The sequence below is a fragment of the Pongo abelii genome, chromosome 16, assembly GCF_028885655.2.
Source record: "Pongo abelii isolate AG06213 chromosome 16, NHGRI_mPonAbe1-v2.0_pri, whole genome shotgun sequence".
Classification (NCBI taxonomy): Eukaryota; Metazoa; Chordata; class Mammalia; order Primates; family Hominidae; genus Pongo; species Pongo abelii.
In genome coordinates, this window is record NC_072001.2 from 64,926,800 (window position 1) to 64,951,043 (window position 24,244).

The 24,244-nt window shown below is 34.0% G+C and overlaps 1 protein-coding gene and 1 long non-coding RNA gene across 7 annotated transcripts in view; one reads left to right on the forward strand and one right to left on the reverse strand.

Annotated features, from left to right (window-relative positions):
- Positions 1-19,470, forward strand: part of LOC129050131 (uncharacterized) — a 49,644-nt gene extending 30,174 nt beyond the window's left edge. The window contains exon 3 of the long non-coding RNA XR_008513625.1: positions 19,337-19,470. This is a non-coding gene — a long non-coding RNA (uncharacterized LOC129050131). The remainder of the gene's footprint in view (positions 1-19,336) is intronic.
- The window catches only part of VPS13C (vacuolar protein sorting 13 homolog C), a 199,812-nt gene that overhangs the window by 12,490 nt on the left and 163,078 nt on the right, over positions 1-24,244 (reverse strand). For 4 of the 6 annotated variants that reach the window (XM_002825516.4, XM_054531580.2, XM_054531581.2 and 1 more), the window contains 14 exons: positions 24,096-24,237; positions 22,569-22,709; positions 21,724-21,805; positions 21,541-21,610; positions 20,822-20,933; positions 20,593-20,706; positions 18,593-18,732; positions 16,968-17,049; positions 15,737-15,850; positions 14,870-14,945; positions 13,239-13,402; positions 11,979-12,024; positions 4,643-4,766; positions 3,858-3,972 (listed from right to left, as the gene is read on the reverse strand). In XM_002825516.4, coding sequence (XP_002825562.2) covers positions 3,858-3,972; positions 4,643-4,766; positions 11,979-12,024; positions 13,239-13,402; positions 14,870-14,945; positions 15,737-15,850; positions 16,968-17,049; positions 18,593-18,732; positions 20,593-20,706; positions 20,822-20,933; positions 21,541-21,610; positions 21,724-21,805; positions 22,569-22,709; positions 24,096-24,237 — 1,522 coding nt within the window. Of the gene's footprint in view, positions 1-2,479; positions 3,143-3,857; positions 3,973-4,642; positions 4,767-11,978; positions 12,025-13,238; positions 13,403-14,869; positions 14,946-15,736; positions 15,851-16,967; positions 17,050-18,592; positions 18,733-20,592; positions 20,707-20,821; positions 20,934-21,540; positions 21,611-21,723; positions 21,806-22,568; positions 22,710-24,095; positions 24,238-24,244 lie in introns of those variants that run through there. The other 2 variants (XM_063716171.1, XM_063716170.1) reach the window with 1 other exon arrangement.

The following is a 24,244-nucleotide window of genomic DNA, read 5'->3' on the forward strand; positions in this document are numbered from 1 at the left end:
GAAATGAATTTAATAATGTAATGCATTTATCTTCAGCTTGAAATTTAAATATGTTAAAATATTTAGATCTGAAATGCAAGTACAAGACATACTACCCACTTTCTATCTTCTATGCATTTTCGTTAGTTATTAGGCTATTGTGCTTCAAGCCACTGACAGTTTTTAAAATACAATTTATCACCATAATACACTTTAGAAAACTTGTTTTCAGCACTACTAAAAACCCACTACACTCTGAGATTCAGATTAAGATATTCAGTCACTAATGACAGCAGGGAGACCAAATTAGTTGATAAAATATTCACGTCCCCTTCCCAAAAATGCAACTTGAGGAATTTAACAATACTTTGCAAAAGCCCTTTACCCAGTAATTCAATTTTTTCAAGTAAATTCTAAGGAAATATGAAAAAGCAAACAAGATATAAAAAAGCAAAATCTATAATGATGTTTATTACAGCATTATTACTGTTAGTAGAATAATAAACAAATTTAATGTCATGAATTAAGAAGAGTTAAAAACACAATGTAATGTCACCTCAATAGATGGTAATACAAGAATTAAAAATGTTAATGAGGCATTTCTAAGAACATGGAAAAATATAACTAAAACTAAAAAGCAAGAAATGCTGTTTTAAATGTTGATCATTAAGTATGTGAACCAAAATGAGTATTAAATGACTATACATACATAATGCATGTATATATGTATGTGTAAATATGTGTATGTTTGTGTATATATGTGTGTGTATATATATGTGTATGTGTGTGTGTATATATGTATGTGTATATATGGGTATATTTGTATGTGTGTATATATGTATGTGTATATATGTGTATATTTGTATGTGTGTATATGTGTTATACATATGTGTATATGTGTGTATATGTATGTGTATGTGTGTGTGTATATATGTGTATATGTATGTATATCTGTATGTGTACATATATGTATGTGTGTATATATGTATGTGTGTATGTATGTGTGTGTATATGTGTGTGTGTATATATATATGAAGATTAGGGGATAAGTAGAATAGTACATCTCATGAAAATATAATATATGATTCAGTAACTCTCAAAGCTGCGTATTAAAGAATACAAAGTAGTACTTAGGAGAAAAAGGAAAACGAGGATCAAAAGATCCCCAAATAAATTATTTAGAATTTGGCCATATTACAAAGGGCTAAAAAGATATACTTTTATACTCTAATGCTCTTTAATATTTCCATGTTTTGTTATACTTGGTCCCTTAAGGACAGAAGGCTTCCTCTGTATATCCAGTACAGTCTAAATAATCAATAAATATTTTTACCCAACTAACTGATCACAGCAAGATGGGCAAAGAATGAAATAGCCTAAATATTTCAATTATCCATGCCCACACTTGACATCCACGACAAAAACTATCAAGTCCTCTCATAAGTGTATAATCATTCTTTTTCTTCCAGTAATTATAATAATGCACTAAAGTTTTAAAAGTTGTCTGATATCTTAATAAAAACTAAGAAATCAGACAAGATTATATGTTCAGACAAAATAATTAAAAGTTTCTTGAAGTTTTGTGCTTTTTGAGAGAGTTATAAAAAGATATCACAAGGAAAAAATTAATAACAAAGAGCTAAACAAAACAATTAGGAAAAAATCTTAAGTTACAGGGGTTCTCAAAAGTAAGTCTCAGTAAAATAGCAATATAACCAGTAAAATTAAAAATTGTTACTTTTAGAATCTCAGGAAGGGTAACTATTGGAGATGATTTAAGTCAGCATCTTAAATTAGTTATTTGTGCTTGACTCTCCTAGAAAACTGCATGTGGTGACATTTTTGCCATTGCTAAATTATCTAGGCACAAGAAAGGTTTGTCAGCTACTTTTAACATTTACATGTTTTGTTATACTTGGTCCCTTAAGGACAGAAGTAATTTCCTTTGTATATCTAGCACAGGCTGGTTTTTGGATGTCAGTCTTTCTTCTTTAAAATGCTTAAACATAAAACATTCAATTTACTATTTTGATAACTGCAATCCTTAAAATACATAATCCAACTGAACAATTATATGTTAATAGTTTCATTCTCTTCAAATATACAACACATTAAATCTAAGTTTATATTTTGGCTTCATTTCTGAGGAGAAGCATGAAAGTTGCTAGATAAGACATTGTTAAATTAAACATTTCCATCATTTATTATAAAAAAAAAAGAAATTGCAACATAACTTATGTTGAGAACTAAGAGGATACTAATTTCAAAAATAATGATTATAATTATTTTTTCTCTAAGATAATAAACCCTCTCTAAGGATTTAAAAGCAAAAGGTTGGTTTTTGAAAATAAAGAAATCTACGTATTCAAGTGCCACATAGCAATTTGCCTAATTACATGTTCAACTTCTATCTACATTAATTAAAACTAATAATTATGAAATAAGCATAACCAACAAGGAGATTCAATTTTTGAAAAGCAGAAATGCTAAAGGCTGAAAATGTATATAACATAATTATAAAATGACTATCATTTATTTAGCAACAGTACCAAGGGGTTAAATAGGAAAAAGAGGGAAGAGGAAACATATCCTCAAAATTCATGTGCCAAGTATTACTTGAGGTCTAAGGGCAGGCTCAGAGCAACTGACAATTCAATTTTTAAAGCAGATGCTCCAGTTAATAGTCCCGTAACTTAAGCAAATTTAGAGCCATCTGTGAAACAGAAAGCTATGTAATTCCATGCTCAAGACTCACAAACATAAACATATTAATTGGACATAATAATTGTCCTGTTTTTCAATTTTACCCGAAATGCACATGAACACCATAAGATAAAATTTTCGAAATGATAGTAACAACATCTGCTTCTGAGCTCAATAAAGTCTTTCATCTATTAAACGGAGAAGAGAGTTGATTCTCTGCATCCTTTAATATTTTATACTAATCTCTTATTTCTGGACAGTATTACCAGGAATACCACAAGTTTTTATTTGTAGTCAAGCCCATACTATGAAAAGTTCAGATGGAGTTGAGAGTTTTAAAGAAAATTTCATTAAAATTGACAATGGAATTCACACACAGTCATCACAGTTTGTTTTGATTTTTAAGGATGAAATCAAGTAGTAGTTTAGGAAACATTTATTCCTGTATTTCCAGTTCTTGCTGTGCAGGCAGAAAAACAAAGAAAATAAAGTTAGAAGCATGCAGAAAGATAGATAAAATGTAATCATACACAATAAAAACCAAAGGAAGAACAATTAAGTGGCATTTTATTTTAAAGTCAAGGTAGAAAAATATTAATACATTTCTTTTGGGGGAAAGCCTGTCATGGGAGAATAGCAGTTTATATATGTATATATTATCAAAATATAATCAAGTTAAAACTAAAATAAAAGCCAAAAAGCTCTTAAATTTTCTTTAAGGTTTAACAAGATCATAATTATATATAATCTTTTATTCTCTCATCTAGTTCTAGTTACTGAAATAAATCCAGATTTACAAAGTAGTGCAAATAAATTAATTTGGTTGGGAGAAATGGAAGCAATGAAGTTCCAATAATTAGCTACAAAGCAGGAAAACAAAATTAACAATGTTAACTAAATGAGCTATCACAGAAATAGTGATATAGCCTATGACTTAACATTATCTTTTCTGCACACAAAAAAAGCTTTGCTCCTATGTAGAAAAAAAATCATCTGTAATTTCCATTTAACACATGCTAAAATGAAAAACAAATAATGAACCTCTACTCTAGAAACTATGTAAAATACTTAAAAGAAGTTCAAGAATCAGGAACTTTAAGAACCACCTATGAAATCCTGGGCCTAGAAATCATTAAAATTCCATTTCACTCGTGACCATGAAGAACAAAATTTACCTCAAGTAAGTCAGAGCCCTCAGATTCCTGTCTGTCATAAGGACGAATGATGCCATCTTCATGGATCAGGCGAGGGGGACGGAGGCTAGATACCTCCTCAGTTGATTCTGCTGCCCTGAATAAGGCATCAGAGTAAGTGTAAGAAAATACGTGAGAGTCTTTCAAAATAATGTGTGTGTTGATTAAATACACAAATATTTCTCAAAAAAAAATCAGTAATTTTAAATAGCTTTCCCCAAATAATGCAAAAGTATTAAAACCAAATCTGTCTGACTCCAAGTCCCCCAATAAAAGCAGGGCCTAGCTCATCTACTCTTTGTATCCTTGGTGTCTAGCACAGGGCTTGACACATGGTAGGTAATAAACATTTGTTGAATAAAAGAGAAATTCAGCCATAAAATATGTCTTTTCTTTTCTTTTTTTTTTGAGACAAAGTCTCCCTCTGTTGCCCAGGCTGGAGTGCAGTGGCACAATGTCAGCTCACTGCAACCTCCGCCTCCTAGGTTTACGCGGTTCTCATGCCTCAGCTTCCCAAGTAGCTAGGAATACAGGTGCCCGCCACCACGCCTGACTAATTTTTGTATTTTTAGTAGAGACGGGGTTTCACCATGTTCGTAAAATATGTCTTTTCTTATTCCTTTCTGGAGGCACTCTATGTTTTAAAGCTACCACAGCTTTCAATTAGACGTTAAGATCCTTAGGAGCAGGCAAATAATCTATTTATGTATTCCTTGTAATAATTAGCACACAGACACACACCTTGCACATAGTATGTACTCAATTACCTCTGAATGCCTTGGAAGGTACTACTGGCCATATCTACGATTCCACCAGTTGGACGAGCCACAGCACCCACAAGCCCTTTTCCAATTCCTTTAAAGAATCCAGCAGCTCCTTCCTTTTTGGCACCTTCAGAAAACCAATGACCATGAATGGATAAAGATATTTTTAAATGAGCAAGTTTGAGCTCAATCAAAACCTGGGCCAGATACTGAACTGTTTTACCCAGGAAGTTACAAAAATTTGGCTTTCTAAAGAAGTTAAATGCAATCCTAATGTGATAAAATAGTGGTTTCTCAAAGTGTGTTAGAAATGCACATTCCTGGGCCCCACCCCAGACCTGCTGAATCAGAAACTCTGGGGCGGGGCCAGCATTTATGTTTTACTAAGCACTCCAGGTGATTCTGACACATGCTCAAGTTTGAGAACTACTGACCTAGGAGTCTCATCGTACCTGCAACTTGCAGGTGTAAGAAGGGACCAGTAAACATTCTCTTTTTTAATGCTAACCATTAGATTTTTTAAGGAGTGCGCTTTTAAAAAAATACATAACAACTTTATTGAAATGCAATTCACATACCATAAAATTTACCATTTAAAATGTGCAAATTAAATTTTAGCATAAATTAGCTTTTAGTACGTTCAGACTTGCACAACTATCACCACAATCCATTTTAGAAAACGTTTATCATTTTAAAAAGAAACCCCCTTTCCATTAGCAATCATTCCCTATTTCCCCCAGCCTCTCCCCACCAAATCCTACTCAGTGTACCTCCATTCCTCCCTGCTCCTCCCCACCTCCAGACTAGGTAACCACCTACAGATACTTTCTATCACTATGGATTTGCCTATTCTGGACATTTCAGACAAATGGAATTATGTAATATGTGGTGTATTGTGACTTTTTTTCTACTTAGCATCATGTTTTTATTTTATTTTATTTTACTTTATTATTATTATACTTTAAGTTTTGCGGTACATGTGCACAATGTGCAGGTTAGTTACATAAGTATACATGTGCCATGCTGGTGTGCTGCACCCATTAACTCGTCATTTAGCATTAGGTATATCTCCTAATGCTATCCCTCCCCACTCCCCCGACTCCACAACAGTCCCTGGTGTGTGATGTTCCCCTTCCTGTGTCCATGTGTTCTCATTGTTCAATTCCCACCTATGAGTGAGAACACGCGGTGTTTGGTTTTTTGTCCTTGCTATAGTTTGCTGAGAATGATGGTTTCCAGTTTCATCCATGTCCCTACAAAGGACGTGAACTCATCATTTTTTACAGCTGCATAGTATTCCATGGTGTATATGTGCCACATTTTCTCAATCCAGTCTATCATTGTTGGACATTTGGGTTGGTTCCAAGTCTTTGCTATTGTGAATAGTGCCACAATAAACATGCGTGTGCATGTGTCTTTATAGCAGCATGATTTATAATCCTTTGGGTATATACCCAGTAATGGGATGGCTGGGTCAAATGGTATTTATAGTTCTAGATCTCTGAGGAATAGCCACACTGACTTCCACAATGGTTGAACTAGTTTACAGTCCCACCAACAGTGTAAAAGTGTTCCTATTTCTCCACATCCTCTCCAGCACCTGTTGTTTCCTGACTTTTTAATGATTGCCATTCTAACTGGTGTGAGATGGTATCTCGTTGTGGTTTTGATTTGCATTTCTCTGATGGCCAGTGATGGTGAGCATTTTTTCATGTGTTTTTGGCTGCATAAATGTCTTCTTTGAGAAGTGTCTGTTCATGTCCTTTGCCCACTTTTTGATGGGGTTGTTTTTTTCTTGTAAATTTGTTTGAGTTCATTGTAGATCCTGGATATTAGCCCTTTGTCAGATGAGTAGGTTGTGAAAATTTTCTCCCATTTTGTAGGTTGCCTGTTTACTCTCATGGTAATTTCTTTTGCTGTGCAGAAGCTCTTTAGTTTAATTAGATCCCATCTGTCAATTTTGGCTTTTGTTGCCATTGCTTTTGGTGTTTTAGACATGAAGTCCTTGCCCATGCCTAAGTCCTGAATGGTAATATTAGCCTAGGTTTTCTTCTAGGGTTTTTATGGTTTCAGCTCTAACGTTTAAGTCTTTAATCCATCTTGAATTAATTTTTGTGAAAGGTGTAAGGAAGGGATCCAGTTTCAGCTTTCTACATATGGCTAGCCAGTTTTCCCAGCACCATTTATTAAATAGGGAATCCTTTCCCCACTGCTTGTTTTTCTCAGGTTTGTCAAAGATCAGATAGTTGTAGATATGCGGCGTTATTTCTGAGGGCTCTGTTCTGTTCCATTGATCTATATCTCTGCTTTGGTACCAGTACCATGCTGTTTTGGTTACTGTAGCCTTGCAGTATAGTTTGAAGTCAGGTAGCGTGATGCCTCCAGCTTTGTTCTTTTGGCTTAGGATTGACTTGGCGATGCGGGCTCTTTTTTTGGTTCCATCTGAACTTTAAAGTAGTTTTTTCCAATTATGTGAAGAAAGTCATTGGTAGCTTGATGGGGATGGCATTGAATCTATAAATTACCTTGGGCAGTATGGCCATTTTCACGATATTGATTCTTCCTACCCATGAGCATGGAATGTTCTTCCATTTGTTTGTATGCTCTTTTATTTCATTGAGCAGTGGTTTGTAGTTCTCCTTGAAGAGGTCCTTCACGTCCCTTGTAAGCTGGATTCCTAGGTATTTTATTCTCTTTGAAGCAATTGTGAATGGGAGTTCACTCATGATTTGGCTCTCTGTCTGTTATTGGTGTATAAGAATGCTTGTGATTTTTGTACATTGATTTTGTATCCTGAGACTTTGCTGAAGTTGCTTATCAGCTTCAGGAGATTTTGGGCTGAGACAATGGGGTTTTCTAGATATACAATCATGTCATCTGCAAACAGGGACAATTCGACTTCCTCTTTTCCTAATTGAATACCCTTTATTTCCTTCTCCTGCCTAATTGCCCTGGCCAGAACTTCCAACACTATGTTGAATAGGAGTGGTGAGAGACGGCATCCCTGTCTTGTGCCAGTTTTCAAAGGGAATGCTTCCAGTTTTCGCCCATTCAGTATGATATTGGCTGTGGGTTTGTCATAGATAGCTCTTATTATTTTGAGATACGTCCCATCAATACCTAATTTATTGAGAGTTTTTAGCATGAAGGGTTGTTAAATTTTGTCAAAGGCCTTTTCTGCATCTATTGAGATAATCACGTGGTTTTTGTCTTTGGTTCTGTTTATATGCTGGATTACATTTATTGATTTGCATATATTGAACCAGACTTACATCCCAGGGATGAAGCCCACTTGATCATGGTGGATAAGCTTTTTGATGTGCTGCTGGATTTGGTTTGCCACTATTTTATTGAGGATTTTTGCATCAATGTTCATCAAGGATATTGGTCTAAAATTCTCTTTTTTGGTTGTGTCTCTGCCAGGCTTTGGTATCAGGATGATGCTGGCCTCATAAAATGAGTTAGGGAGGATTCCCTCTTTTTCTATTGATTGGAATAGTTTCAGAAGGAATGGTACCAGTTCCTCCTTGTACCTCTGGTAGAATTCGGCTGTGAATCCATCTGGTCCTGGACTCTTTTTGGTTGGTAAGCTATTGATTATTGCCACAATTTCAGAGCCTGTTATTGGTCTATTCAGAGATTCAACTTCTTCCTGGTTTAGTCTTGGGAGGGTGTATGTGTCAAGGAATTCACCCATTTCTTCTAGATTTTCTAGTTTATTTGCGTAGAGGTGTTTGTAGTATTCTCTGATGGTAGTTTGTATTTCTGTGGGATCGGTGGTGATATCCCCTTTACCATTTTTTATTGCGTCTATTTGATTCTTCTCTCTTTTCTTCTTTATTAGTCTTGCTAGCGGTCTATCAATTTTGTTGATCCTTTCAAAAAACCAGCTCCTGGATTCATTAATTTTTTGAAGGGTTTTTTGTGTCTCTATTTCCTTCAATTCTGCTCTGATTTTAGTTATTTCTTGCCTTCTGCTAGCTTTTGAATGTGTTTGCTCTTGCTTCTCTAGTTCTTTTCATTGTGATGTTAGGGTGTTAATTTTGGATCTTTCCTGCTTTCTCTTGTGGGCATTTAGTGCTATAAATTTCCCTCTACACACTGCTTTGAATGTGTCCTAGAGATTCTGGTATGTTGTGTCTTTGTTCTCGTTGGTTTCAAAGAACATCTTTATTTCTGCCTTCATTTCGTTATGTACCCAGTAGTCATTCAGGAGCAGGTTGTTCAGTTTCCATGTACTTGAGCGGTTTTGAGTGAGTTTCTTAATCCTGAGTTCTAGTTTGATTGCACTGTGGTCTGAGAGATAGTTTGTTATAATCTCTGATCTTTTACATTTGCTGAGGAGAGCTTTACTTCCAACTATGTGGTCAATTTTGGAATAGGTGTGGTGTGGTGCTGAAAAGAATGTATATTCTGTTGATTTGGGGTGGAGAGTTCTGTAGATGTCTATTAGGTCTGCTTGGTGCAGAGCTGAGTTCAATTCCTGGGTATCCTTATTAACTTTCTGTCTTGTTGATCTGTCTAATGTTGACAGTGGGGTGTTAAAGCCTCCCATTATTATTGTGTGGGAGTCTAAGTCTCTTTGTAGGTCACTCAGGACTTGCTTTATGAATCTGGGTGCTCCTGTATTGGGTGCATATATATTTAGGATAGTTAGCTCTTCTTGTTGAATTGATCCCTTTACCGTTATGTAATGGCCTTCTTTGTCTCTTTTGATCTTTGTTGGTTTAAAGTCTGTTTGATCAGAGACTAGGATTGCAACCCCTGCCTTTTTTTGTTTTCCATTTGCTTGGTAGATCTTCCTCCATCCTTTTATTTTGAGCCTATGTGTGTCTCTGCACGTGAGATGGGTTTCCTGAATACAGCACACTGATGGGTCTTGACTCTTTATCCAGTTTGCCAGTCTTGTGTCTTTTAATTGGAGCATTTAGTCCATTTACATTTAAAGTTAATATTGTTATGTGTGAATTTGATCCTGTCATTATGATGTTAGCTGGTTATTTTGCTCGTTAGTTGATGCAGTTTCTTCCTAGCATCGATGGTCTTTACAATTTGGCATGATTTTGCAGTGGCTGGTACCGGTTGTTCCTTTCCATGTTTAGTGCTTCCTTCAGGAGCTCTTTTAGGGCAGGCCTGGTGGTGACAAAATCTCTCAGCATTTGCTTGTCTGTAAAGTATTTTATTTCTCCTTCACTTATGAAGCTTAGTTTGGCTGGATATGAAAATTCTGGGTTGAAAATTCTTTTCTTTAAGAATGTTGAATATTGGCCCCCACTCTCTTCCGGCTTGTAGAGTTTCTGCCGAGAGATCTGCTGTTAGTCTGATGGGCTTCCCTTTGTGGGTAACCTGACCTTTCTCTCGGGCTGCCCTTAACATTTTTTCCTTCATTTCAACTTTGGTGAATCAGACAATTATGTGTCTTGGAGTTGCTCTTCTCGAGGAGTATCTTTGTGGCGTTCTCTGTATTTCCTGAATCTGAATGTTGGCCTGCCTTGCTGGACTGGGGAAGTTCTCCTGGATAATATCCTGCAGAGTGTTTTCCAACTTGGTTCCATTCTCCCCGTCACTTTCAGGTACACCAATCAGATGTAGATTTGGTCTTTTCACATAGTCTCATATTTCTTGGAGGCTTTGTTCGTTTCTTTTTATTCTTTTTTCTCTAAACTTCCCTTCTCGCTTCATTTCATTCATTTCATCTTCCATCACTGATACCCTTTCTTCCAGTTGATCGCATCGGCTCCTGAGGCTTCTGCATTCTTCACATAGTTAGCATCATGTTTTCAAGATTCATCCATTTTGTAACAAGTACCAGTACATGATTCCTTTTTATGACTGAGTACTACTCTAATGTATGGAAATATCACCTTTTGTTTATTCATGTATCAGGTGATGGACATTTGGGTTGTTTCCATCTTTTGGTTATTTTGAACAATGGTGCTATGAACATTTGTGCATAGTTTTTGTTTGAACACCTGTTTTCAAATCTTCTGGGTATAAACCTAGGAGTAGAATTGCTGGGACACATGGTGACTCTGTGTTTAACTTTTTGAAGCACTGACAGACTATTTTCCTCCAAAATGACTGCATTATTTTACAGTCCCACTAGTAGTGTATGAGGGTTCGAATTTCTCCACATCCTCTTAACACTTGATTCTAGCCACCCCAGTAGGTGTGAAATGGTATCTCATAGTTTTGACTCGCATTTCCCTATTGAGTAATGATGTTTAGCATCCTTTTATGTGTTTATTGGCCATCTGTATATCTTCTTTGGAGAAATGTCTATTCATATCTTTTGCTCATTTAAAATTGTGTTGGCTTTTTATTATTGATTTTTAATAGTTCTCTATATGTTCTAGATATCTTTTATCACATAGATGATTTGCAAAAATTTTCTTCCATTCTGTGGGCTGTCTTTTCCCTGTCTTCATGGTTGTCCTTTGAAGCACAAAAATTTTAAATTTTGATGAAGTTCAGTTTATGTATTTGATAAAGTCCAATTTATGTATCTTTTCTAGCAAAGTTTTGCCTAATCCAAAGTCATGAAGATTTACTCCTATATTTTCCTCTGAGTTTAACAGTTTTGCTCTTACATTTAGGTATTTAATCCATTGTGAACTCATTTTTATATACGGTACAGGTAGGGGTCCAATTTTGTTCTTTTGCTCATAGATATGAAGTTGTCCCAGCAAATTTGTTGAGGACGGTTCTTTCCTATTGAATTATCTTGACATCCTTGTCGAAGATCAGTTAACCATAAGTAAGAGTCTATTTCTGACTCCTTCTGAACTCTGTTTCTGAATAGTATCCCACTGTTCTATATGTCTATCCTTATGTTAGTACTACACTGTCTTAGTTACTGTAGCTTTACAGTAAGTTTTGAATTTGGGAAGTAGAAGTCCTCTAACTTTGTTCTTTTTGAAGACTTTTTTGGCTATTTTGGATCCCTGGAATTGCCCTATAAATTTTGGACTTGGCTTGTCAATTTCTGCAAAGAAACCAACTGGGATTTTGATAGGGATTGCACTGAATAAGCAATGTGCTTTTTTAATGGGATAAAAACAACAACAGCAAAACTGAGTGAATTGCTACTGAGGGCCCAAACAAATCTAGTTTATCTCTGGCCCTGATAAAAATAGCATTCAAAGTCTGAAGCATGATCTACTACTTAACCTCTCTGCTTTCTAAGGAAAATACATTCATTGAGCAACTTAAGGCTACGAATATAAAATTCAGTCAGTAATTTTCTCAATCAAGTATATAGCAGATATAACATCTATTATGTTTACTAATAGAATCAAGTCTTCAGAGTTTGTAAAGGAAGGAAATATTTTCAACGTACCTTCCACGGGTTTTGTTATTATTCCAGTCACTCCACCAACAACTCCCTGAAAGAGAAATCAATCATATAGTTTAGACTGAATGGAAGGTGTTTAATTTTAAACCAACCACTGGAGGTCTCTACAGACATACTGGAAATAACAACAACAACAACAAAAATTGAAGACTTAACTTGATAATGTGAACAACACACATATATAAGTTAGCACTATGATTTTTCAAATATCATATCACAGCAAATCTTAAATGAAAGCATTTTATAAATTTTATAAAAGAAACAGGAGTAAAGCAGGTAAAAGGATTTTAAATCTGGCTATGATACCAATCAGCTATGTAACCATGGGTAGTTGAAATCTCTTTTAAGTCTCAGTTTCCACATCAGCAAAATGAGTGAGTTGAGCCAATTAATATTTATGATCTAATTATAAATTTTAAGGTGATTACATTGTAACTTAGTGGAAGTGTAGAAAACTGAAAACAAAGGGCCCTCCCAAGGATAGGTAATAACCTGGCAAATAAAGTGCCTTAGTAACTGTAACACCCAACATTACAAATTACTACCAAAAAACACAGCAGTTTCCTGAAATTATTTCCAAAATTAAAACATGAATATACTAATACATTTTTAATCATTGTGAAGTAATGGTAGTAAAATACCTGTATATTCCATAAACCCACAGAAAGAGAACTGATGGCTACACACTTAAAATTGGAAACAGATGAGATGATTAGGGTATTCTAGCCTTACTTAAAATGTTTTATTTACTTATTAACAGAATAACTTTTAAGTTCTTATAATTATGAGTATATTCATACATCACCTATATAATTAAGCAGTATTCATCTATTACCTATATAATTTTAAAAGTATTAAAAAGTAATGAAAGGCAGTTCCTGGATTATCAACAATTAACTTTCACACATCCCTTCCACAGAAACAGTCAATTGCTGATGACCTGCAGAGCTCCTTCTCCCTCTAGTTTCCATCGGTACCATGTATCTCTGCTTCTCACTTCCTCACCTTCTACACCAGTACTACCCTGTCATCATTACAGTTTTACGAAATCTGGCAATTCAGGGGATAGATCTGGTGGTGACAATGGGGAAGGGGAGCAAAAAGGAAACTGGGAAGTCCATCATTTATCATTCTTTCTATTCCTACAGGCCTAGACTCATAAGCAGCATTCTAAGTTTCACACAACCAGCTAGAATACATTTTTTTTAAGTTGCAGATTTCTTAAAGATTCAGCAGATAACTTACTCGAAGAAAGCCCTTTCCTCCTCTGGCCAGGCTGTCTCCAAAATCTTTGGGCTGTCGACTCAACTCTTCTCTTCTTTTTTGCTGATATTCCTTGTCCATTGTAATTGCTGCCAAACCTTTCCCAACAGAACCAGTGATTCGAGATACAACTCCTGCTGCACCACCTATCAAAGACAAGGGATTAATTTCTGGAATATACAAGGAACTATACAAGGAACTCAACAGCAAGAAAACAAATAATCTGATTTTAAAATAGGCAAACGATCTGAATAAATATTTCTTAAAAGGAGACATACAAATGGCCAACAAGTATATGAAAAAATGTTCAATAATCACCAGGAAAGTGCAAATCAAAACCACAGTGAGATATTATCTCACCCCAGTTAGAATAGTTATCATAAAAAAGACAAAAAAAATCACAAACGCTGTCAAAGAAGTGGAGAAAAGGGAATGCTTACATACTAAGAGTGGGAATATAACTTAATACAGCTATTATGGAAAACAGTATGGAGGCTCCTCAAAAAACTGAAACTAGAACTACCGTATGATCCACCAATCCAAATACTGGGTATATACCCAAAAGAAAAGAAATCAGTGTATCAAGAGATGTCTGCACTCCCATGTTTACTGCAGCACTAGTGACAATAGCTGATATACAATCAATCTAAGTGTCTATCAATGGATGAATGGATAAAGAAAATGTGATACACACATACACACACACACACACACACACACACACCCCCCAGAATACTACGCAGGCATTAAAAAAAAAGGAAAACCGGTCATTCACAGCAACTTGGATGAGCGTGGAGGACATTATGTTAAGTCTGGCACAGAAAAACAAACACTGCATGTTCTCATTCACATCTGACAGCTAAAGAAGTTGAACTCATAGAATTAGAGAGTAGAACTGTGGTTATTAAAGGCTGAGACGGGTAGGGAGAGGAGAGGATAGGGAGAGATTGCTTAATGGATACAACATCACAGCCAGATAGGAGAATAAGTTCTAGCGTGCTATAGCACTGTAGGGTGACTATAGTTAACAACAACTTATTGTATGTCTTCAAATAGCTAGAAGAGAGGGACTTGAATGTTCCCAACACAAAGAAATGATAAATGTTCGAGGTGATAAATATGCTAATTATCAGATTTGATCACTACATATTGTATACATGTATCAAAATATCAGTCTATTCCCCATAAATATATACAATCATGTGTCAATTAAAAATAAAATTTTTTTAAGGCTCAGAGAAGTTACATTGTTTATATAAACAGCATTATCACAATATATAGCATGCAATTGCTTTAAACTAATAGGTGCTTAAAATTCTGTCTCATACAAAAAATGCAGAAATTAACTTTTCCCATCTAACAAGAAAAGGAATAAAATTATTTAATTAAAAGGTAAAATTATTTGCATTTATTCAACACTACAAAGACATATTAAAAAACCAGCAGTCCACTGTTATTTTTCATTTAAAAACATGGGAATCATATCTTTTAAAAGGGATTATTAAGAAAGTGATCCCTCCTTTATTAAATAAAAGCATTCGTTTTTCATAACAACATATTTCATAACAATATAATAAAAAATATATACATATACACAAATATGTGATACATACCTACTGTGTGTCCAAAGAGGCTTCTCACTCCAATCACTAATCCCTCTGCAAATTCTTCAGGGCCTTGAACAGCACCCTGGCAAAAAAAAAATAAAAAATAAAAAATAATCTTATTATTTAAAATTTAAATAAGTTTCAGACTTTTAATTTAATAGTTCAGGGTTTGCAAGAAGAATCCAAATCTGTAAAAATCCATAAACATTGTGATGAATCAATTTTCACTTCTACCCCAAATATGGATAGAATATCTACTGTGTTTGAAGACACTTTCAACCTACATGATCTTAGCAAATTCTTTAAGTCAAAAATTGGATAGGTATAAATCACTGGCTTCAATTACAATTTGAAGTTGGCCTCCCAGAACTAAGTTTCATCAGATTGCTAAAACAAGCGCAGTGATAACAACAGCAAGAGCCCACAGATTTTTTTACTGTTTTATTCTCCCATTTATTTTCTCTGCTTTATTCTTCTGAAACCCTCATACACTGGGCTGGCTGCTAGACCCTTTAAATGGAGGGGAATAGGTTAGATGACAGCTTGAATATGAAACAAACTTTGCTTTCAGTGCCCTATTAGTCCCTTCCACAATGATGGAACAGTCTTGAAAGTCTTAATCTACCCAGCACTCTAAATATTCTTACAACTACATTAAATCCTGGCAAATGTGGGCAGTGCTCATTAAATTCTAAACAATCATCCAATGTTATCTCATGTACCTTTAAATAAAAATATAAAATTGATATACTTTTGTGATTTCAACATTATTCAATTCCCAGATACAATTACAATGCAAATTACTATTTGTTATTAAAAAATAGACCATCCATTTTTCTATACCTATTCTTAAAATAAATAAGAGGTCAATACCTGGAAGGGTTCATAGAATAAAGCTTCAACTCCTTCGGACAGACCTCTAATTAATCCAAATGGGTTTCCAAGTACATCTAACCCCAATACAAGGACATACATCTGTTTCAAGAACTAAAAAAGAAAAAAAATTAAATTAAGTCCTTCACAATTATTGTAAGAAACATCATAATGAAATAGAAAAAAAGAGATTTACTGATAAAATTAAGTTTGTGTTAAAAGAAAGCTGTATGGAATAACCACCACTACCTCCACTAATTGATCTTTTACTATGTGCCAGGCACTATGCTAATTTAAACAGCTTTTAAATTAGACAGAACTAGGTTTGATGCACAGGCTGCCACGTAGCAGTTATGTGACCTTGTGCAAGTCATTTAGTATCTAACAGCCTGTCTTCTAATCTATAAAATGGAAGGTCAGGCTGGGTGTGGTGGCTCATGCCTGTAATCCCAACAGTTTAGGAGGCTGAGATGAGAGGATCACTTGAGGCCAGGAGTTAATGACCAGCCTGGGCAACATAGTGAGACTCCGTCTCTATAAAAACTCAAAATTTTTTAAAAAGGGAAGTTACACTGTCCTTGCATGGGTGAGTATGCATATTAAATGAATATATAATTCAGTAATTGTTAGTTGTTTTTAGTATTACTTTACCATCATTATTAACAAATTAGATGGAAAATAATAACCAAAACAAAAAATAAGGGAAAACATATCCTCATTTTAACATGTAACAATCATAATGTCTGTACATGTAACAGGAGAAAGAATATTCCAGCAGTGGAAGGAAAGGAGATGTCACCATGCAGTTCCATGGGATAGCAATTGTACCAAAGTGACCTGCAACAACTACTGTCTCTATGCATACATAGAGTAACTGAGGCACAGGGAGGAAACGGGCTTAGAATTCTGCTTGCAATTCACTAGATTATATTCAGAAACTATAATCACTGAAGAAATCAAGTATAATGACTATAAAGTCACTATTCTTTCCCAAAGTGGTAAAAGTATAATTGCAAAGTCAAAAAAGGAACTGGAAGAAAATTTTCAAAAGGTGTATAAAGAGGGGTAGAACTAAAGAAATAGAAATTAATCATTGAAGAAAACCACTAAATAAGGAGATTTCAAAGTGAGGCAAATTAGATAAACATTACTGCACACTATACAGTCACATGCAAATGTTCTGATATTTTATGAAGTATATTCCTTATGAAATACTATGATAGGAAATTACCTGTTCACTGTAATGCCTAACAACACTCCATATAAGCTGATCTCTCTTGTAGAATTGATATCGAATTTCATAATAAGCAAGTCTGGGAGGAGAAAAAGGAAAGATTCAAAGATACTAAGATTATATGATAAAAAAAAAAGGGACTTAAAATTTGAATGACAGCTAATGCTAATCATAGCCAATTCTTTCACAATTGACTTCGTACATTTACCACATACAATTTATGATTGTCTTAATAATGGTTACTAAATTATTACAAAAACTGCACGAGTTTTTCATACATGCATAAAGAGTTCTTTAAAAGTCAACCATCATCCCATCACATAGTGGATTTTAAAGGTTTATTTTCTTATTTCGCACTTAGAATTCTTTCTTTTCTTTTATATGCAATGATAAAATGTTTAAAACATTTTGTATGCCCTGTTTACACTCAACACTGTGGATAAGTATTTCTCTATGTTATTTAAAACTTTATATAACCATTTTTAATGGATGCATAGCATGCTACCATGTGGCAGTGTCGTAACAAAGAATTCTTCCACTGTCAGACATTTCCAATTTTTGGTAAAATAATTAATGATGCCATGTGTATGCTGAATATAACTCTTTGGTTGAACTTCAAGGTTAGATTACTTTTTGGAAAGAATTTCCAAAAAGAGAATTACTGAGTGAAAAGCAAGAAAACATTGAAGGCTCCTAACAAATACAGTTTTTCACTTATACCAACAGTATTTAAAAAGTGCCTATTTCTTAGAACCACCCCGACTAGTATTAAATAGGATTTTAAAATACAATCACTCATATTTTAAAATCTTTGATAATTTGCTTTAATTTGCATGTATTCTTTGATAAATAATAACGCCATCACTGTGTTTTCCCTTTTGCGAATTATCTCTTATTGTTCTCTGGCCATTATACCATTAGAATCTAGGTTTTTCTTCTCAATGTTTAATATTAAGATAATAGACCTTTCTCTGTCATTATATTTTCCCAGTCTTTTGTTTTTTAATTATTTTCATTGATTTTGTTGCAAAGTATTTGATTTTTATGTGGTTAAATGTATCTTTTATTTTCCATTGAAATGTTTTCCACCGCTTTTAAACTTAGACCTCCTCTATTCAGAGATTTGACTTTTTTTGTCTTTTCAGTTTAGGTTTTATATTTTATCATTCATTTTCTCTGAAATTTAGTAGTGTACATGTAAGGTAAAAATGATCTACAGGGAATTTTTTTTCACCCAGATAACTACTTGTTCCAATACCATTGTTGAATTTCAATTCAATAACAATTTATTTAATGCATATGTATCTAGCATTACATATCTCTAAATATAATTATGTTTTAAAATATGGTTAATTTATAATATATGACTAAAAAATTCTATTATTCTACATCCATGTATTATCTAGATATGAGTAATCAAAAAAAACAAGACTCTTCACCTTATCATTATGAATACAATAAGCATTCCTAAAGAGTATAATCACAAATGGACCAAATTCTCCAAATATAAGTAGTAAAGTTATCCTTTTCCTAAGCTAACATTGCACAAGTGGAGAGAATTAATGTCCAGAAACATGACCTTGGTACACCTGCTTCCCAATGTACTCTAACAGAAGTCTTACTTGAATATAAGGTCATCCACATCAGTCAGAGTAGCACCTATGCTTTTCAACAGCAAGTTGACAGAATGTACTGCAAACATTTCCTGTTTTTCTTTGTCTGATTCTTCACCTCCGGAACCCAAAGACAAACTCAAATGCAACTAAAAGAAAAACAATGTTCAATAAATGAAAGCTAAAAGTGAAAAATTTACATATTTAGGATCCAGGTAGTCCAGAAACAAACCAAAAATAGTCTTTCAATTAGAGTCCTAGTGAAAGCTATTATTTGATTCCATACATTATAGCAGAACAACCCACTTACATTTGATTCTCTTTGCTTTTTGATAAAATACAAATTAGTCTGATCCAAAAACAGAGTTCTAATTTTATGCAATGTATATAAATGCCATTGTATTCATATGAAGGAAACCGACACACTTTACAAAAATGGCGTAATCATTTTAAGAAGAAAAACATGTCAACTGGCACACAAGTAATCTGCCAGTCAAAATAATAGATAATAACAATAACATGACAATTAAGGTAAGTTAGCAAGCTGTCAAGTTTTTAAAAGTATACTAAGGTTTTCAGCTTCCACAGATCCTCCAACTTAGTATTTAAACATGAGATTTCAGATTCTCATTTAGCTGCTACTTTGAACTGAACCATCATTAGTGCAATAGTGCAAGAAGACATAGTCAAAAAGTAATTTAATATGTGTAAATAAAGTAGATTAATTTCCTTTCTCATTTTGTCATTTCCTAGGCATATTAACTAACCAATATAGAGTTCAAGTAAAGTGGACTTGGGGCAACGCCAGGAAAGCCTGTGGTTAGTTTTTTCTTTCATGTGACCCTCTGCCCAAATGACGAGTCTGGGAGTGCTGGGATCCAGGAAAGGTAACCGCGGGTAAACATTAATCCAGCCCTTCCCTAGAGCAATGTTACTACGGGCTATGAAAATAATTGTTGTTCATAATCTTTGCCATTAGACTTCATGGCACAATTCCCACTGTGCCTAAGAACACGACTAGGTAAATTATCAATCATTAATATCCCCCTAGAATATAATATCCATGAAGCTACTTGATACCTCCACAGCAACTTTCATAATAAGCATTCACTAAATATTTGTTTAAGGTATTGTTCAATTCCACAAATAACTGATTTTCACTTAAAAGTGAAAAAGAAATGGTATATTACCTATCACATAAAACAATATCAATTTTAAACCTGACACTATCAATGTCTGATATCACCAAACTAATAGATCAATTTAAAATAATAATTCCATTTTAGAAATCCATTCATTTAGCTGAAGAACTGGTAAATGCAATTGAAAGTAATGTGCTGTAAACAGTTTTTGAGAATGTAAAGGATCATCAATATTTTAAAGAGTTACTTAATTATAAATCTGGCCCATTACACAAGTTTAGAGCATTATGGTTGACAGCATTTGTGAATTTACGAATTTACTAAGCAGTGACTTTCTCCTATAAAAGCTAAAAAGAACAACAAAAGAGAAAAAAGAAATGGGTTCATAAAGTACAAAATCAGGCAAGTGAAAGGTATCCAATTTTCCACTCCCTTAGTTACAATCAAATTTTGGAAGGGGGGAAAAACACCACATCAACAGCATAGTACTTACTTCAGCGTTTTCACATTCTGGTTACAGCACCCATTATAGCTCTCTGTTTAGACAGTGATAGTAGTTACAAAGTGCAACCAAAACATTAAACGTTGGCAAGCACTTCTACGCTTAATTAAGAAATGCTTTTGTCAGCTTCTTCTTTGAATAAGGGGGTTATTAATTCAAAACTGGGGAACATGCTCTGGTGGTTTCTCTGTGGGAATTGTGGCTATACATATGCTACAGAGAACTGTCTTAATTATTTCGATTAATCAAACAAAATTCCCGCCAAATACATGATGCAACAAATTAAAACCTACGTTGGTCCACAGACCCTTTAAAAAGTTCTACAATAATTTCACTAAATTTTCAAAATAATAATTACAACAAACCTTCACAGGAGAAATATGGAAATGTTCAAAGAAACTAAGAATTGACATATCAGTCATTGAAGTCTCCATTAATTCTGCATTTAGAGCATCAATATCTTGTTGGATTAACTTTGTCTGAAAAAAATCAAGAATTTCTATTTTAATTTTTTTCTCTATTAAAATTCGTTCGAAAAAGGCTGATTTAAATTTTTTTAATTTTATATTTTCCCCAAGAAATAAAAATTTTTACCCGTCTTGTTTCAGCTTCAGGGTCTGTTGTTGGGGTAAACAGTGCAATAATAGCTCCTAGAAACCCTTGATCAATTTTTAAGGCCATTTCCTGAATGAGGACCATAAAATACCTAAGAAAAAAAAATTAAGATGGAAAAGGATTTCTACCAAATCTTTTAATTTTCAATGTTAAAACTTTGATTTCAGTGAAAAGCCAGTTATATCTTGTTCCTTCATCTCCTAAAAATTATGTTAATAAGATCAAAGTCTTCCTAGATTGAGACTTTTTCACTAGAGTGAAAGCTTCACTCAAGGTAATACTGCTGCATTAACACTTAGCACTTACAGTCCCAAATGCCACATTCATCATCTCACAGATGAAACAAATACAACCAGATCATGTAGCATGTATGATCCAATTTTTAAAGTTCACAGCAATTACATTAAAGAACACAGCTCACAAATACATATCATTTAGATTTCACTTACTATTTTATATTCTAATTGAAGTTATAAAGGGAAGAAGATGGTTGAAGAAATTCTACACTTTAAAATATGTAGAGACTACTACTAAAATTAAGTTGAAGCATAAAAGATTACTTGACCAAAAGTGAATTAATAGGTTCAGTTGGAAAATACTTTTTACATGAAAGTCACTTTCAAAAAGAGTAAGATTTATTTTCAAAGTAGATTCTCATTTTAAATTCTTTTAGAGAAACAGCAGGAATCTTTACTTACTTGAACTGTAAGACTTTACTGTACTCATTAAATCTTGTGATGACACTCACATCAATGAAAGGCTTGGGCTCTAAGAGGAAGAAGTAACACATAAAAAAAATAATGCTTTATACTAGGTCAAACTAATGCCTATTTAACTTTTATAATAAGGTATATCTATGTCACAACTTATTTTTTTTTTACCTGAATCTAAAGCAATAGATTTTGGAGGGGCAACAGGATGAAATACAACAGGGAACATTGCACCTGGTAACTGATTATCAACCTGAAAGAAAAGAAAACAAACTTAGCAAGATTTCAAATAATTTAAATGTTTAGTTTCAAAGATAATGTTATAGAAGAGGCCACTACTTTCATCATAATTAAGTGTCTGCATGTATATGTGGTGTAATTAGAAGTTTCATTTTAAATCTGTAAAAGTTACATACCTCAGCAAGGGCAAGGCTTTCAATAAAGGACTATATAAATACTCTCATCATTGTATTAACAGTGTGCAGTATGTACATCATTAATGAAAATACTTGTATCTATGGATCCTATGAGATTTCAATTCTCTATGGTTTAAATAAAAGTAGAAACTGAATATGAAATTAGGGGATAAGGTAAAAAGAAAAAGAATTAAAGTAGCCTAAACAGTACTTAACAGCTAAAAGGAAGGAAGGGAGGGATGCTGGGAGGGAGCAAGCAAGCATCCAAAAGGAACCTCCAGCAAAGCTCTGCTCTCTGTCCTGAAGAATGACAAAGGAAAATCTTATTTGGGGGTCCCATGACAAATTCAAAGGAACATTTAAGAATAACAATCGCAGTGCAAGAAAACCCTTTTGCAGGCTAATTGATCAAAATTAGTCTCAACAGTCACGAAGTTTATAAGTAAGATGTTAAATAAACAGGATATGCGGAAAAAGGGGAAAAAACACACAAAGAAAAGATGCCAATTACAATGTAAACTATATAGTTGTAAAAAAGAAATTTCATTCCCAAGATTCCCAAAGTGATGATAAATACTTATTTGAGAATGACAATGTTACCTGAAGCCAGTACAACCTGGCCCTTAAACTTCTCTGGTGAGAAGACTGCTTAAATTCAATCTGAATTCCTGATAAAAAGTCTCGTTTAATAGGGCAACGAATAGGGAGGCGCATTTCCATTGGATCTTTATCAAAATTGACCTAGAAAAAAAGCACATGTTTTTGTGATGAGCTGACATTAGCACAGTAGCTATTCCATTTTTAATATCTGTTTATTGATCAAATTGAAAAAATCTTTTTCTTTATGTCTCACCAACAGATCTATCTTAAGGTGATCTACAGTTGAGATCTCTGAAGCAAAAGCACCACTTTTCTACCAAAGTTATTAGAAAAAAAGATTGTGAAACTTTTCAAGTATAGAAACTATAGTTTAAAAAACATGCTTTATGTAAAAGAAAACTTCCTCAAGTAACGAATAGTTCCAGATAACTCTTTTTTTTTTTTGAAACGGCATCTTGCTGTCGCAAGTGCAGTGGCAAAATCACAGCTCACTGCAGCCTCAACCTCCTGGCCTCAAGTGATCCTCCTGCCTCAGCCTCCCAAGCAGCTGAGACTACAGATGTGAGACCATGCCCAGCTAATTTTAATTTTATTATCTTTTTTTTTTTTTTTTTTTTGTAGAGACAAGGTCACACTATGTTGTCCAGGCAAGTCTCAAAACTCCTGACCTCAAGTAATCCTCCTGCCTCAGCCTCCTAAAGTACTGAGATTACAGGTGTGAGCCACTGCACCTGGCCGAAAGATAATTCTAAACAAACTCTGTTTTGCAATCAATAATTGAGAGCTTAGTCATGTCTGACATGAATTATATAGTTTTTTATCATTTAAGTATGGCCAAAATTGATGGGGGTGCTGGGGAATGTAACTGGTGACAGTGCTAACCAAACCATCAGGCAACAATGACAAAGAGTAACTAAACTGCATGATTAAACTAGAGCAAGCTGGAAATTGCAGTCAAGCTTCTGTAGACTTCCTGGAGCACAGGTGACTTTTAGTTTTAACTGTGTAACGGCCTAGGTGGAGTGCATCTTTATTTGTGGATGCCTACTCATGTCCAACAATCACTCACATTTAATGAATTTACTTGAGCAGCTTTTTGTAGTTTTTCCTCAATGAAATATGTAATTTTACACGGTCTTTATTTAGCAATATATATTGGTGTCATTCAATATATAACAAAAATTTCAATGAAGCAATCTTAACTTCTCCCTAATCTTTCTGAAAACAAGTTCCATAAGACTATCTGATTTGTAAATAGAATTATAAAAATATAAAAATGTAATAAAATTATTAAAACACAGGTTTAAATCCTGTTTCACAGTATATGATTAAATAACAATATATTTTAATTAAAAATATACTAATGTGTATCATTAGACACGCCAATCCTATTAAGAAATAAAAGTTTATCTACAAATAAACTAGTTCATTTCTGCACACGTCTTTACTTGGGCATTACAATTTTACTTACTACCACCACCAAGAAAATACACATACAAAAATCAAAACAAAAGAATTTTGGTATACCTCAAAATTATTATCTAGCTTAATCCAGCCATGGTCTCTTGATATTTGATGTTTCTGATAGGATTGTTCCAATAAGATTATCTGCTTTTGACTAAATGGCTTCCATTTCTGTTTTGGTTTCATCTCCCAAACAACACCAGAACTAAATA